Source organism: Gorilla gorilla, chromosome 16 (assembly GCF_029281585.2).
Source record: "Gorilla gorilla gorilla isolate KB3781 chromosome 16, NHGRI_mGorGor1-v2.1_pri, whole genome shotgun sequence".
NCBI classification, from domain to species: Eukaryota; Metazoa; Chordata; class Mammalia; order Primates; family Hominidae; genus Gorilla; species Gorilla gorilla.
This window is the reverse complement of record NC_073240.2, coordinates 65,855,260-65,869,555: the sequence shown is the minus strand read 5'-3', so window position 1 is coordinate 65,869,555 and position 14,296 is coordinate 65,855,260. Positions and strand designations below refer to the sequence as shown.

At 54.0% G+C, this 14,296-nt stretch overlaps 1 protein-coding gene across 1 annotated transcript; it reads right to left on the bottom strand.

Annotated features, from left to right (window-relative positions):
• Positions 1-10,968: 10,968 nt before the first annotated feature.
• Positions 10,969-14,266, bottom strand: KBTBD13 (kelch repeat and BTB domain containing 13). The gene has a single exon (XM_031002380.3). It carries the CDS (start codon positions 14,139-14,141, stop codon positions 12,765-12,767), a length of 1,377 nt encoding a protein of 458 aa, XP_030858240.1. The 5' UTR covers positions 14,142-14,266; the 3' UTR covers positions 10,969-12,764.
• Between the last annotated feature and the right edge of the window lie 30 nt (positions 14,267-14,296).

Here is a 14,296-nt window from a genome sequence, read left to right as displayed (position 1 = left end):
ATGATTGAGCAGGATAGTGTACAAGAAGATTGTGCCATGGTATCCAGTAGCTACTTATTTATACATATTTATACCCTGCCTCATTCCATCATCATTACCTTTACTATGATCATCCTCCTCATCACTTTTATGGTTAACAAATCTCCAGCATTTATCATCAAACTCAGAAACCCTGGGAGAACCACTCGCTGCCTCTCAGGTCAGCAGGGTTAAAGAAGGTAACTGGCTGGAGCAGAGGATTCTGGGAGTGCCACCTGGGAGAAGGACAATCTTTACAGTTAATACTAAGGATCAGGTGGCTGCCTTGGTGCGTCCTTGAAACAGCAGCAGTTGACACACTCAAGCATGGTCTGGACAAGAGGACCCTTAGAGAGGAGGTCAGGAGGATGGCAGGGTCCAGGTTCCAGGAGCAAGCCAAGGCCTGGCCCATGTAAGGAGAATGAAGCGAGTTCTGCCCTGGTTCTTGCTCTCCCTCCTGTCCCCTTATGCTTTGTCTCCTCTTCTGGGTCCCCACCATGTTCCCCCAGAGGCCCAGTGGAGCAGGCTGAAGGCAGCCTTTTGACTCTGACAGGAGGGATGTCTCCTAACCCATTCGGGCTGAGATCTCAAGGCCTTTAGGTGTTCCCTTCCTGGGGAAATGTGCACAGTGCCCTCTATCTGGTTGACTTTCTGCCTCCTTCTTAGAAGGACCCTCGTGATTCCACTGGGCCCACCCAGATAATCCAGAACAATCTCCCACCTCAAGATCCTTAATCACGGCTGGGTGCGGTGGCTCACACCTGTAATCCCAGCACTTTGGGAGGCCGAGGCAGGTGGATCACTTGAGGTCAGGAGTTCGAGACCAGCCTGGCGAACATGGTGAAACCCTGTCTCTACTAAAAATACAAAGATTAGCTGGGCATCGTGGCGCGTGCCTGTAATCCCAGCTACTTGGGAGGCTGAGGCAGGAGAACTGTGGAGGTTGCAGTGAGCTGAGATTGTAGCACTGCACTCCAACCTGGGTGACAGAGTGAGACTTCACCTCAAAAAAAAAAAAAAAATCCTTAATCACACCTACAAAGTCCAGGTAACAGATTCACAGGTTCTAGGAATTAGGACGTGGATGTCTTTGGGGGGCCATTATTCAGCCTACCACAGACAGGCACTGCTTAACCGAAAATAATACATGTGTAATGGTGGCATTTCAGACAATTGTATCAGGGGGTTTCCTTGTGTCTTGTATTTGTATTATACAAGGCTGGGCCCCCAGGCAGGCTCCAGCACACACAGCTGCCGCCGATCCTCTCTCACCTCTGCTCTCTTGCTTCATCTCAAGTCAACCTTCCGCAGCTGATGACATTCTTCTGGCATGGGAGCAGCGCCAGCTGAGGGGCTGCCAGCACCTCCTATCGGCCCTGACCCTTCCACTCTGGGGGGAGGGAACACACTCTCAGGTCACTGTTGGCCTCCAAGGATCAACTGAGGTAAGGAGCCGCTTCCCTCTTCTGGGACCCTCCTGCCCTCTCAGCCCTTTCCTTCCACTCTCCATCCCCCATGCTGCCCAGGCTGCCTAGGCTGCCTCTAGCTGCTCTGTCCTCCTGTCTTATCTGGAGATTAAAGAATTCCTTTGTTGACCTCTGCAGGGAACACTCTTTGCCTTTTAAGAGAGAACTTATGGGACAAGGCAATGCTTATTTAAGGATAATAGCTCATAAATGATGGGGTTTTAGGTACAGTGCAAGCTGTCAAAGGGAAGGCGTGACCTTCTCAGCTCTCCTCAAATGACCATCCATTCTGTGTCTATGCAGGACTCACCCCGAGAGGAACGTGGGGCTTTAGGAAGCTCAGGGAAGGATCTTTCCGAATGAGGGTTTGGGGAGGCTTCCAGAGTCCTTCCCTCAGTATGGGACCTCCTGGGATGCTCCTCTGCTCACCCTCAGATCCCAAGGGCCAGGTCTTTAATCCTAGTGATGCTGGGGTCAGAAAAGTGCAGAGACAATCAGGACTCTCCCAGAAACACACACATTCTGTCACACACACACACTCTGACCTCGGGGGAGTGAAACTCTTCCACCCTATCAGGAGGAAGTTGATGGTACGTGTGTCTTCACACTGGGGACAAAGGTGATCCTGGGCAGGGCAAAAACTGACTGCCCAGCCCTACCCACCTCCTCAGCCCCACGTTGGGCCATCTGAGGAGAGAAGACGCTGCCCTGAGTTCCAGGTGCTATAGCCCAGGTGATGAGCCAAAACTTCCACCAGAGAACCCTTCATTTCCTAATTCTGTCACCCCACAAACCTTTACTGCACATCATGCCAGCTGGTGCTAGGCCTGCTGGGCCCAGGAGTGGGGGAAGGTGGGATGAAGGATGGGAAATGGCCTCTGCCCTGGAGGGAGGGGGTTCCCAGGGTGAGGCTGCCAGGTGGGTTTGCGTGGCAGCTGGCTGAGAGCAGGTCAGTGCCTGTGCTGACAGTGACACAGTGAAGGCGGAGGGATGGGCAGGCTTTGGCCCACAAGGGCCTCTGGCTCTTGCACGCAGCCAAGTCCCTCTGTGGAGTCAGGTCCTGGCCAGGCACCCTGCTGGCTCCACACTCAGCCCAGTGGTGGGGCACCCACCCCTACCCCAGCCTCCTACTCTCCTGGTGGGTGGCCCTCCCTCCTGCCCATTCTCCTCCTGAACCTGTCCTTATAAGGCCACCCGCTCAGGAGACGTGCGTTCTGTGTCCTCTGGGCAGCTGCCCACACAACGTCATCTGCTGTTTTACTGCTCGAGATTTTTAACTTATGATTTTATTTTTTTGTCGTTAAGAAAGTGTTTCCAGGTTGAGCAGAGACATTAACTGGGTGCCAGATGAGGGCAGAAGGATGAATGCCAGGGTGCTTGGGAGCCAGGGACCCAGGACTGACAGCCACAGGGCGTGACTTAGCCACATATCCCAAATACTCCAGCAGCTGAACGATTCTAAGAACTCCAGCAGGCCCTGTGCGGGCCATTTCCCCTTAAGTGACACCCACTGAAGTTGGGGGAGGTGACCCTCCCCCAGCTGTGGGCCATCTTCTTGTGTTGTTAGAGTGCCCTGTGGTCCTCTGTCTAGGGGGTGAGCGCATGGTGCCCACACAAGGCCAGTCCAACACCGGGCTGGAGCGCTGGAATCTTGAGCATACACATTCTGGGGCAGCCTCAGTGGGACTGTGAGCAGCTCCCGATGCTGTGGACTGTCCATTTCCAGCCAGGTGTGCTGGCCTTCCCAGGAAGCACTGAGCTACCCAAAGTCCTTCCAGTAAGATCCTGTTCTCCTGAACTTAGCCAAAGGTTTCCCTGGCTGACAACCAAAGCACCCTGCTGAGTGCAAGAGAACATAAGTAAAGGCGGTGGCAGTCAAGTGGGGCAGACAGTGTGTGCTGTCTCCCTGCGAACTTAGAGGAAGTTATGTTAAGCTGGATGAGAGAACCCTGGGCTGAGGCTGCCACCAGGAGGGACGCTATCTCCATCAGGGAGCTCACCTTGTGGTCCTAACTGCTGCAGGAGCTGGCTGCCTCCTTCGCTCTACTGTGAGGCCCTGGGGGCAGGGGCTGAACCTGGCTTGTCTCTCTGCCCCTGCGCCTGGCACAGCTTCTGGTTAGAGGATGTGCACAGAGTGTTTGCTGAAAGAAGAACAAGAAAAAGAGTGGGGGGAGAGGGGGGCCCAGGAGAGTCACCCGAGGAGTGGCCCATGCTGAAAGGGAGCTGCCTTCCAAAGGATTGTCACTGAACTCCAGCTGAAAGACCCGCCAGAAGGGATTCAAGGAAGCTCTAGTACTTGGGATGACTACTAGTGAGGTGATTTCCGAGAAACAAGGCAGCCACCCCCGTTCCTCAGCGCCCAGACTTCAGAGCCTGGAAGGACTGCAGGGCTGGGGCTGAAGAAGGGATCCCCATCGTTGCTGGGAGGGTCCTGGTGTTGATCTGCACAGGCCCCCTGGTGCCCATGGAAGGGAGTGAGGTTCCAGCTGGTTCACACCCCCTGTGCTGTGCTCCTTTGGAGACCACATGGCACCTTTTGTATGGCAGCAAGGCAAGCAGAGACAAGTGTGGGTTGCTGTCCTTGAGCAGGCCAGGAGCAGTGGCCACACTTGGCAGTGGAGCAGATTGAACTCTGAGGAGAGCAGTGGGTGCTGCTGGGCAAGGAAGCCACCACCCCGTGCCTGTGATGAGGAGCTTTGTTTTGTCATACCAACCCCAGGTCTGGTGGGGGCAGGTGGCCCATGAGACCGCCTAGAGGCAGTCCAGAGCTGTTCTGGGGGTTCAAGGTAGGAGACTGAACCTAAGAGAAGCGTCTTTAGCTCCCCAGGAGTGCAGGGACCTCAGTTACAGAGCTGGGGCCCATGGGTCACAGGGATGCCACCTTCTTAGCATCTGGATCTTCAGTCAGACCCAGGGCTGGAGAGGCTGCCTGCACAGGTGAGAGGACTCACACACTTGCCTGTCCACCAAAGCACTGTCCTCCCTCCACCAGAGGGGGCACCAGCCTTTGTCCCTAGGGTCATATTCTGCAGACAATGCCCTAATCAGGAGGAATGATGAGAGATCCTTTCAAGGCCAAAACTCTTTGGGGCTCCCAACTACACCAAGCAGTCATTAATTGCCTTCTCCATCTGAAGTCAGACTGACTGCTATCGCCAAGATACTCCACTGCCCATGCCTGAGGGCAGGGAGGTTTCTGGTTCACTGACACTGACAGCCAGGCTCTGCTCTACGCCCTGTCTGTGCTCTCTCTCATTTACTCTCCCAACAGCCCTTTCAGTTTAGGTTCTGCTGTCCTGACAGATGCCCACCTCAGGCTCAGAGAGGTTAAGCAACTGCTCAAGATCACACAGTCAGAAAGTATTAGAACTGGATTAGAATCCAGGAAGTCTGAGCCGCAGCTGGAGCCTCCCTGCCACTACACTGGCTCCCTTCACAGTGAGCCGGCACACACGTTCCCCAACCTGACCCCACAGTAAATGTATGCACCAGACACATCTCAACCACAGATACAAACTGGGGCTCAGAAAGGTGATGCAACCAGCCCCATGTCACCCAGCAAACAGGTGGCAGGGCTGGGCCTGAAGCAAGGATCCCCAGGGCTCCCTCTATGTACCTTGCAGGACCCCTTGGATAAATCTGGTAATGGTCCGGTCCAGCCAGGGTGGTGGAGGTCGGGGCTGCAGGCCTGCCTGGCCCCTCACTTGGGAGGGGGTGACAGAAGCTGTGCACTCTGGAGCTCATGCCATCTGGTTCTGTTTCCATTCCCAGCCACTCCTCGGAGAGCTTCTAAAGGTCAATCTTTTCCCCCTCAAATTCAAGTGCCTTGGGAGGCAAGGCCCTGGCTTCCGGTCACGGAGGCGCCACCTCTGCCTGTAAGACATTCCTCTGGTTCCCATAACTGTGTGATCAGGCAGAGGCACTGAGATGGGCATTTTCCAGTACACTGTGCCCCAGCCAAGCCACTTGGTAACACAGCCCAGAGAGCTGAGGGTCAGAGGGGACAGGGCACATGTCCAGCAGGTCTTGACAGGAAAGAGATGGCACACTCAAATCAGGTCACTAGAGGAGTGTTGAGGAAAGAGGCTGTTCACAAAGGGTGGAGGGCCCCTAAGGGATAGCACAAGGCTAGTGAGCTTGGGGCTTCACCACTCCTGTGTCTGGGCAGGAGGGAAGGGGGCAGCCACTTCAGCCTGGAGACAGACAGCTGTAAGGAAAGGACCAGCTGACAGTGGCGGGGACTTGAGTCAGGGAAGGAAAAAGGTCAGTGCAAGATCACCCCACAGGGAGGGAGCCAGGAACTAAGTTCCCTGACTCCATACGCCTCCCCACTTCCCACCTTTTGCTGCTGCTCTGTATTGGGAGCCAGTCAAGGGAGTCCAGTGATATCACCCAGACAGGACCACCTCTCGGGGTGCGGAGCAGGAGAAAGGAGCTGATCTGGAGGGACAAGCTGATCTGCAGGGACAAGGAGCCGTCAGCCCAGGGCTGGATGAGGGGCTTGCTATCTGAATACAAAAAGCAGCTCTGTCGGTCACACTTACTGCCTCAAAAACTTACTGTGGTTCCCCACTTCCTACAGAATAAAGCCCAAGTTCTCCAGCCTGGCATTCAAGGCTCTTCACACTCAGACTCCAGCCTATTTCTCTGGCCCCACTACAGGCACTTCACATAATCTGCACAGAGACTCTATAACAGTCTCTCATCATCATCTCCATTTGCCCAACATCACACAGCTGGCAAGTGGAGCTGGAATATGGACCCAGGTCCCCGGGATGCCATCCTGCTGTGTCATGAGCGATAAGCACAGACTGCTGGAACACGGTCCATTCACCAAAACTGTGCCTTCCAAACAGTAAGGGTGTCAATAATGGGTGGAGGGGAAAGTGTGAAGAGGAACCAGGGCAAGGAACTTGGAAGGTGAGGATTGCGTATGCTGGTCTAGAAGCTCTTATTTCACTCTCAGGACAACCCTCCTGGAATTATCATCTCCGGTTAGAGTTGAGACACCTTCATTCATTTCAGCAACTTTAAGGAATTTACCCATGGTCAAACAGAAGTCCCTGTCAGAGCCAGCATTTGACTGCAAAATCAGCTGGCAGGCAGGCAGCACTGTCCCTCTGCAGAGTGGCACCTACAAAGTCCTCAGTCCCTCGTTTCCACCGCAACCCAGTGCTAGCTCCCTCTCTGAAATTCCCTTTGCTAATCAGGACTTTGCAGTTAGGCGTATTTTTGTAAGACTCCTGTTAGAATGAAAATATGTTACCTGGAAAGAGAAGCATGTTGGGCGAATGGTTTCTGACCTCCTATAGAGTTGGCAAAATTGTGTGTGTGTACGCATGAGTGTGTGATCTGAAGGGCCCAGGTGCCCAAATACCATTAGAGACTAACTCCTTTGTCTCCATCTGCTGAATCTGCGTGCTGAATGGTGTGTGCGTGTAGAGGAACTTTCCTAGAAAAAATAAGGATGGAAGCCTGGAATCAGGGAGGGCAGCCTGATGATGGGTCACCATGGGGAAGCTCTTTCATGAGTGCCCTGGAAGGCAGCACAGGAAATAACATGTTAGGATGGGAGGAGGATTCCAGAGAAGCAGGCTTTAGGTTGGGTGGTCCACTTGCATTGCTTTGTCTCCAGGAAAGTTGCTTTCCCCTAACCCGCGACCTGGCTTTCCTTCCCTGTGAAGAGAGGGGTGGAACTAGAGGCTTATACCCTGCTCCAAGACCCTGCAGCCCAACAAAAGGCCCATTTTCCCTTTGTTAGTTACTCGAATGCCAGAGAGAAGGGCTCCCTCTTTTCATGCTTCCCCAGTCCAGCTGGGGCAGAATCATGAGGGCTGCAGAGGATGCTGCTGGGACAAGACCTCCTCTAGGGGGGTCCTGTATCCCATGCCCATTACTGGCCTGCTGGGGCCAGCCTGTCTTCTGACAGCTGTGTCTCCCACAAGCACAGTTAATTTGCTGCCATTCCTGGGATATGACAGCAACTTGAAGCAAAGCAATTAGGATGAAAAAGAGGCCCAGCTCCTTGAGGCCAAAGGAAAATAAACAGAGCAGCCCTGTGTGTATTCTGCCGCCAAGAGGAGCCATTCTTCAAGAGATGATTAGCATTTCTAATCCCAGCTTCCTCCCTTCCCTTGAAAGAAAAGTGACCGGTGAGTGGCTGCCCTTCTCAGATCCCACTCTTCCCAAGGTGGACTGCAAACTTGACAGCTCGTCACCTCCACAGAAAAGTCTTCCCTGGCCACCTGCCACAGCCCTGCCAGAAATGATACTCCTGTCCTCTGAAATCTGAGAGCCTTTCTCTGTACCTTTCCTATGGAGTTTCCTTGATTGACTGATCAATTCATTAATGCATTCTTTCAACAAACATCTGTTGAGTGCCATTCATTCATTCAACAAATATTTCTTAAGTCCCTACTAAATAAATCATCTCTTAAGCTGCCTACTACGTTCTAGTCATTTTTCTGGGTCCTGATGAGAGAGCAGTGAACAAAACAGAAAAAACCCTCTGCCTTCGTGGAGCTCAAATTTTAGTAGGAGAAAACCAACAGCAAACAAGTGAAAAGATAGCATGGAAGATGATGCTAAAAGCTATGCAGAAAAATAAAACAGGAAAAGGGAGGAGAACATGTATAGAAGGGAGAGATAGATTTTAAGTAGGGAGGTTAGGAGAGCCTGTAGGATCGAAGTGACATCTGAGCCAAGACCTGCAGGAAGCAGGGTGGGGCTGAGGCAGTGCGCAGGCAGAGGGACACCAGCCACACACCCTCAGCCCGGAGTGTGCCTGGTGCGTCTGAAGAGCAATGAGGCCAGAGAGGAGTGGGAGGAGATGAAGTCAGGGAGGAAACAGGGTGGGAGAGTCTGAAAGGACTTTGCCTTTCAGAGGGGGTGCACCAGGCTCTGACTGGCATTTTGTTGAACTAGGATGGCTCTGGCTGCCCTGTGAGCACACTGAAGGGAAGCCAGCAAGGAAGCGGGTCCTGGGTGGAGGACAGGGGTGGGGCAGCTTCTCTGCCTCTGCCAGGCGGGCTATATAAACCACATAGGATGATTTCAGGGAGAGGAAGGCTTGGGGTGCAGGACATCTGGAGTCAGGGGCAAGGAGAACGTTTGTGGAAGACTGGAGAGAACTCCAGAGAGTCGGGCTGCAGGGCTGCCACCAGGTTCAGGAAAATGATCCCTGCAGCTTTAAGCTGTGTGAGTGTAGGCCTCTCAGAAAGGACGGACTTCTCAGAGTAAACCTCTGGGCTGGGACAGAGAGATTTCAAATCCAGCCCTCTGAGCTCAGTAACTCCTAAGTGTTTCTGTAATTTGCCCAGCTGCACCTGGTTTGTGCCCCCCACACCTTCATGCAATAGTCAAGCCGAGGTGCCGGGGAATGAGAGGCTGAGAATCCCAAGTCCTGAGTTCAAGTCCCTGCTCTTCCACTTAACTGCCTGTGTGACTCTGGGTGAGCCAGCCATTCTGGCTTTCTGCTGGTTTCCTCACAGGCACCCCAGGCACGGTCACCATCCCTGCTGAGGGTGGTGGGCAGTGGTGACACATGCTGACTGAGGGTGGAGCAAAGCCTTAACTGTGAGAACCCTTAGACAGAGAAGGTGGGCTGGGTTACAAAGCTTCCCCACACTTCCTGAGACGAGGGAGTATCAGTGAACGTGCAAATATCCCCCAGGGCCTAAACCAGTCATTACCTGGGCTGAACGGGGCTACTGGTCTCCCAGGTCTATCCTAAGGGAAGAGAACTAGTTAACTTTCCTATGGAAGAGGGAAGAGAAAGGGCTGAGTCCAAGGGAACAAACGAACCCCCAAAAGAGGTGGGGATACATAGAGAAAGGCAAAACGGAGAGAGTGTTAAGGAGACCATTGGAAACACCCTGTCCATCTCAGGATGTCAGCCAAGCAGGAATGTAGCACAGAAGACAAGCCTGTGGCCCTGGGTTCACAGCCAGGTTCTGCCACTACCTAACGAGCCTCTTCTAATCACATGACCTTTGAGCTTTTTTCCCTCCATTAAGCTGCAGGAGTAGGGATGTTGGCAAACTATCTACCACTTAAAATTCTCAAAAGCTCAAGTAAGTCAACTGTGGGAAAGCTCTCTGTGAACATTGTGTTATTACTATGCACAAAAGGCATCTCAGAAAGGGCTGCCCTGGATGAAGGGAAGAACCATCAAATGCCAGGAGCCAGCAGGCTGGGGCTAAGCAGCCCCAAGTGCAGACATTGCTGTGGGATAAGAGACTAGGAGCCGATGGATCATCATGTGGCAAGTCTCAGGTGTTCAGCACTGGTCAGGAGGAAGGAGGAAAATGCTCTGTTATGAAACTTATGAAAAGTTATCCATAACTTGGAAGTAAGGCAAAAGAAGGATTATTTCCTTTCAATGTCACTTTGGGACACTTTGAACAGAGAAGAGTTATTTAATTTTCAAGGGGAATGTACCTTTGCCTTACAATTTACTATAGAGCCCAGACTTTGTGAAGTTACATGCTAACTTGTAGGCATATGCACAAATATGTACATGCATGTATGTAAAGATGCAAAGGATTTTTGTTCAGTAGAGAACCAAAAAAATTATGCTTTTGTCCTGTAAGGCATATGCCAGTTTTGTCTCTAACTTAGCAAACTTATTTTAGTATGTCTCTTCCAACTAAATACACAAATCTGTCTCTCAAATGCTCTTTTCAATCAGCTTTGCCATTCTTTTTGGTTCTCTTACAGATGAGTTAAATAAATCTTTGATTTGTGATATGAATTACACTTTGAGGCCAGGTACAGTGGCTCATGCCTGTAATCCCAGAACTTTCAGAAGCCAAGCAGGAGGATTGCTTGAGCCCAGGAGTTCAAGGCCAACCTGGGCAACACAGTGAGACTCCACCTCTACAAAAAATTGTATAAAAATTGACCGGGCGCGGTGGCTCACACCTGTAATCCCAGCACTTTGGGAGGCCGAGGTGGGCGGATCACCTGAGGTTGGGAGTTCAAGACCACCCTGACCCACATGGAGAAACCCCATCTCTACTAAAAATACAAAATTAGCCACGTGTGGTGGCGCATGCCTATAATCCCAGCTACTTGGGAAGGCTGAGGCAGGAGAATCGCTTGAACCTGGGAGGTGGAGGTTGGGGTGAGCTGAGATCACACCACTGCACCCCAGCCTGGGCAACTAGAGCAAAACTCTGTCTCAAAAAAAAAATTTATAAAAATTAGCTAGGTGTGGTGGTGTGCACCTGTAGTCCCAGCTACTGGGGAGGCTAAGGTAGGAGGATCACCTGAGCCCAGGAGGTTAAGGCTGCAGTAAGCCATGATTTTACCACTGTACTCCAGACTGACAAAGCAAGACCCTGTGTCAAAAAAAAAAAAAAAAAAGAATGAATTACACTTTGATAGAACTACAAGTGAGGAACTCTTGTTGCTATGCTGTGTGGCTTTGGGCCAGTGGGTCAGTTTCTGCCATAAGAAGAGGGTACCCAACTCCCAGGCCCAAGGTAGGTCTGGAGGGGGAAGACAGATGTGAAAGTACCTTGCACATCATTCACAAGATGCAAAAGTCAGGGTTTATTGTTGAGACTTATCAGACTAGGCTACTCCAGGGCTGGAAGGTCCCAGGCTTCTGAGGGCAGCATTCTCCAGGGTTGGGACATAGGCCAGGAGAAGAGGCAGTTAGGTGCAGCCCTGGCGCGAGCCTCCATGCCCCGGAGGTGCCATGCCGACACTGCATTCTCCACTTCTGACGAGGCCAAGATTCCCCATGGGCCTCAGGTCCTGGGGGATGGAGACCAATCAGAACCACCCAGAGAAGTCTTCCCAAGGCCATGGAGAGGCTGGAAAGGGCTGGGACAGGCATCTGCCCAGAAGCCAGAGCTGGGGATTTTGATGAAGGAACGAGAGTCCTCATCCAACAACAGAGGTCAGCACTAGGTTCCTAACTAGTGGCCTCTGTAGCCTGGCTTCTTTCAAGGCATCATCATTTTAATCAGGGACAGGGAAGTCCCCCAGCTCACTTAACAGGATCTCTGCCCTTACAATCCGCACACGTGGTTGTGCACACACAATGATGTTACAGCCAGGGGTCCAATGAGCAATGCAGGCAGCCCAGGTCAGGAAAACGAAGAGCTGGGTGAGCCAATGCTGCACAGAGGATGGTAGAGCACTGACAGGGAGAGAGGAGGACACTAGGCATTCCAGCCCAGGGAATGGCAAAGGGCAGAATAGGACAGGAAGAGAACAAACCTGTAGAATGTGGAGGAGGGGCTACAACTGAGGAAGATGAGGCAGGATTTGGCTCATACCTCGACTGACCTGAAGTCACGTGGGTTAACAGTCCACTGCCCCTGTGGTGATGGCAAAAACAGGGTGGGCAAGGGCTTACACCTGGATGCTCCCCTAAGGGTCCCAAAAAGGAACGTGAAGAATCCTCTCACCCCCACAGGTCTCACTCCAGGCTCAGCTCAGTCACTATCTGCTGCAAGTTGGCCCAGTCTCACCCCCTCTCTAGATGCCCCAACTACTGCTGCTCTGCTGGTATGGTTGGACTTGCAGAGACCCTCCCCATCTGCTCTAGCCTTCCCCAACCCTGCTTCTCTTCTGAGCTCTCAGCCTCCATGGTCTAAGCCTCCCCTTTCAGCAGCTAATGGTATCCTGCTCATCTCCTCCATAGAGTTTGCACACTCTCTTCTTTTCTGGAGTTATATATTTTTCCTCTTCCTATTTTCCCTTTGCCCTGATTTCTTCAGCACTTTATTATATTGTATGCGGTTTTAAATTTTTTTGCATGTTGCCTTCAACTCTGTGGATCAAGTGTGTGTAAACCTTTTTGTTGTCCTGTAACTGTTAAGATTTTTTCTAGGTTATCCTTTAAGCTTCCTGGATCCCTGTGTGGCAACTATAGCTCTCATTACGCATAACACTGTATCGGGCATACAGTAGGTGCCTAATTCTTGCCTACTACTTGCAGTTTGATTAACATCATTTAAGTCACTCCCAGCGATGCTCAATCACTAGCCCATTACATATAAGCCCGGATTATTCAAATCCCAACTCCCTCTACCCTGTTCACTGACATTGTGCCCACCAGCTCTCAGCAGAGCCCAAGTAATTTGAGGGCATCATCACTGCTCCCTGAGCTTCTTGAACATGTCCACACCACCAGAAGGCACCAGACCTGGGTGTCTCAGTAGAAAGAGGGAAGTTGCCAGCTACTTCTAAGGCCGGCCTCACACACTCAGCCATAGCTCAGGGAGGAGTCGCGGCGTTTCCTCCCTCCTAAAGCCAGCCCAGAGGTCACAGTTCTGCCGTTGTCGAAGCCACAGGCCCAGGAGCGCCAGGAGGCAGCCTTAGGAGAAAGGTCTGCAAGGAGCCGGGCCGCGGGAAGCCGGCTTTCTCCCTGAGCAGCCGCCAGGTGCCGCCCTCGATGGCGTAGAGCAGCGTGAACATGCGGTTGACCGTATAGACGGTGTCGCCGCGCACCACGGCCGTGAAGAGCGCTCCCTTGCTGTTGACGAACTGGCCGGGCAGCGCCGTCCACTGGCCCGTGGCCAAGTTGAGACAGTCGATGGCGCAGTGCAGGAAGTCGTCGGAAGGTCCGTTGCGCACCACATAGAGGCTGTCGCGGTGGGCCACCATGCAGTGGCCATAGCTCTGCGGACGCCGCAGCTCGGCCACTGGCAGCCACGCGTCGGTCCGCACTGCGTACTCCACGACGGCGGTGGTGTCGGCCGGCCGCCACAGGCACACGAAGAGACGGCCACAAGCCTGGGCGCAGGGCACGCCGGCGGCCGGCTGCGGCAGGTCGGCCACGAAACTCCAGCAGCCCGCGGCCGGGTCGTAGCGCTCCACGGAGCTGATGGGCGTCCTCTGGAACTCGCCACCGATGGCGTAGAGGCGGCCGTCGAAGCCGGCCAGCGCTGTGTCATAGCGCGGCTGGTGCGGGCTGGGGAACTCGCGCCACGTGCCGCCGTCGGGGTCGTAGCAGAAGCCCAGCTCTACCACCTCCTTGCTGGCGCCGCGCACACCCCCCACGATGTAAAGCTTGTTGCCCAGCGTGGCCACCCCGGCCAGCAACGTGCTGGCCTCCAAGGGCAGCGCAGCCAGCGTGCGCCACGCGTCCTCTTCCTCGTCCAGGTAACACAGCGTGCGCGAGGCGTCCTCCAGGAAGCCGGGCGCGGGCGTGTGCGTGCTCACGGCCACGTAGCTGCTGGGCCGCAGCGCCGCCACGTAGGCGCGGGCCTCGGGCAGCGCCAGCTCGGCCGCCAGCTCGCGCTCGCCGTCGCGGATGAAGAGCGCGGCACTGTGGAATACGTCGCGCAGGCCGAAGGCGGCGGCTGCGTCGCACAGCAGTGCGCAGTTGTCCGACGTGAGGTTGTGCTCCAAAAAGCGAGCCAGCGCCGGCGCCTGCAGGAAGGCGGCGCACTCCACGGCCTGCAGCAGCTCGTCCTCCGCCGCCAGCGCCGGCCGGTCGCCGCGCAGCACCTGCAGCGTGGCGCGGAAGCCTCCCGCGCTCAGAACGCCCAGGCGCACCTCTGCCGCGCGGGTCTCCCGCATGCCAGAGCGGAAGAGGCCGCGGAAGAAGCCACAGTGCTCCACTAGCAGGGCGCGGTCGGCTTGGAAGAGCTGGCCGCCCACCCACACCTGCACCAGGGTCTGCGGACCCCGTGCCATGGCGAGCTGGCCGGGCGGAGGCTGCCGCTGGGGCCTTGGGTTAGCCAGCCACCAACTCTGGGGCTCCCCTGGAGCGAAAAACTTCCCTGGGGGCTATAAATATCTCTCCCTGGCTAAAGATAGTACGGCTCATGTGATGTGGTGGCCCGCAGGCT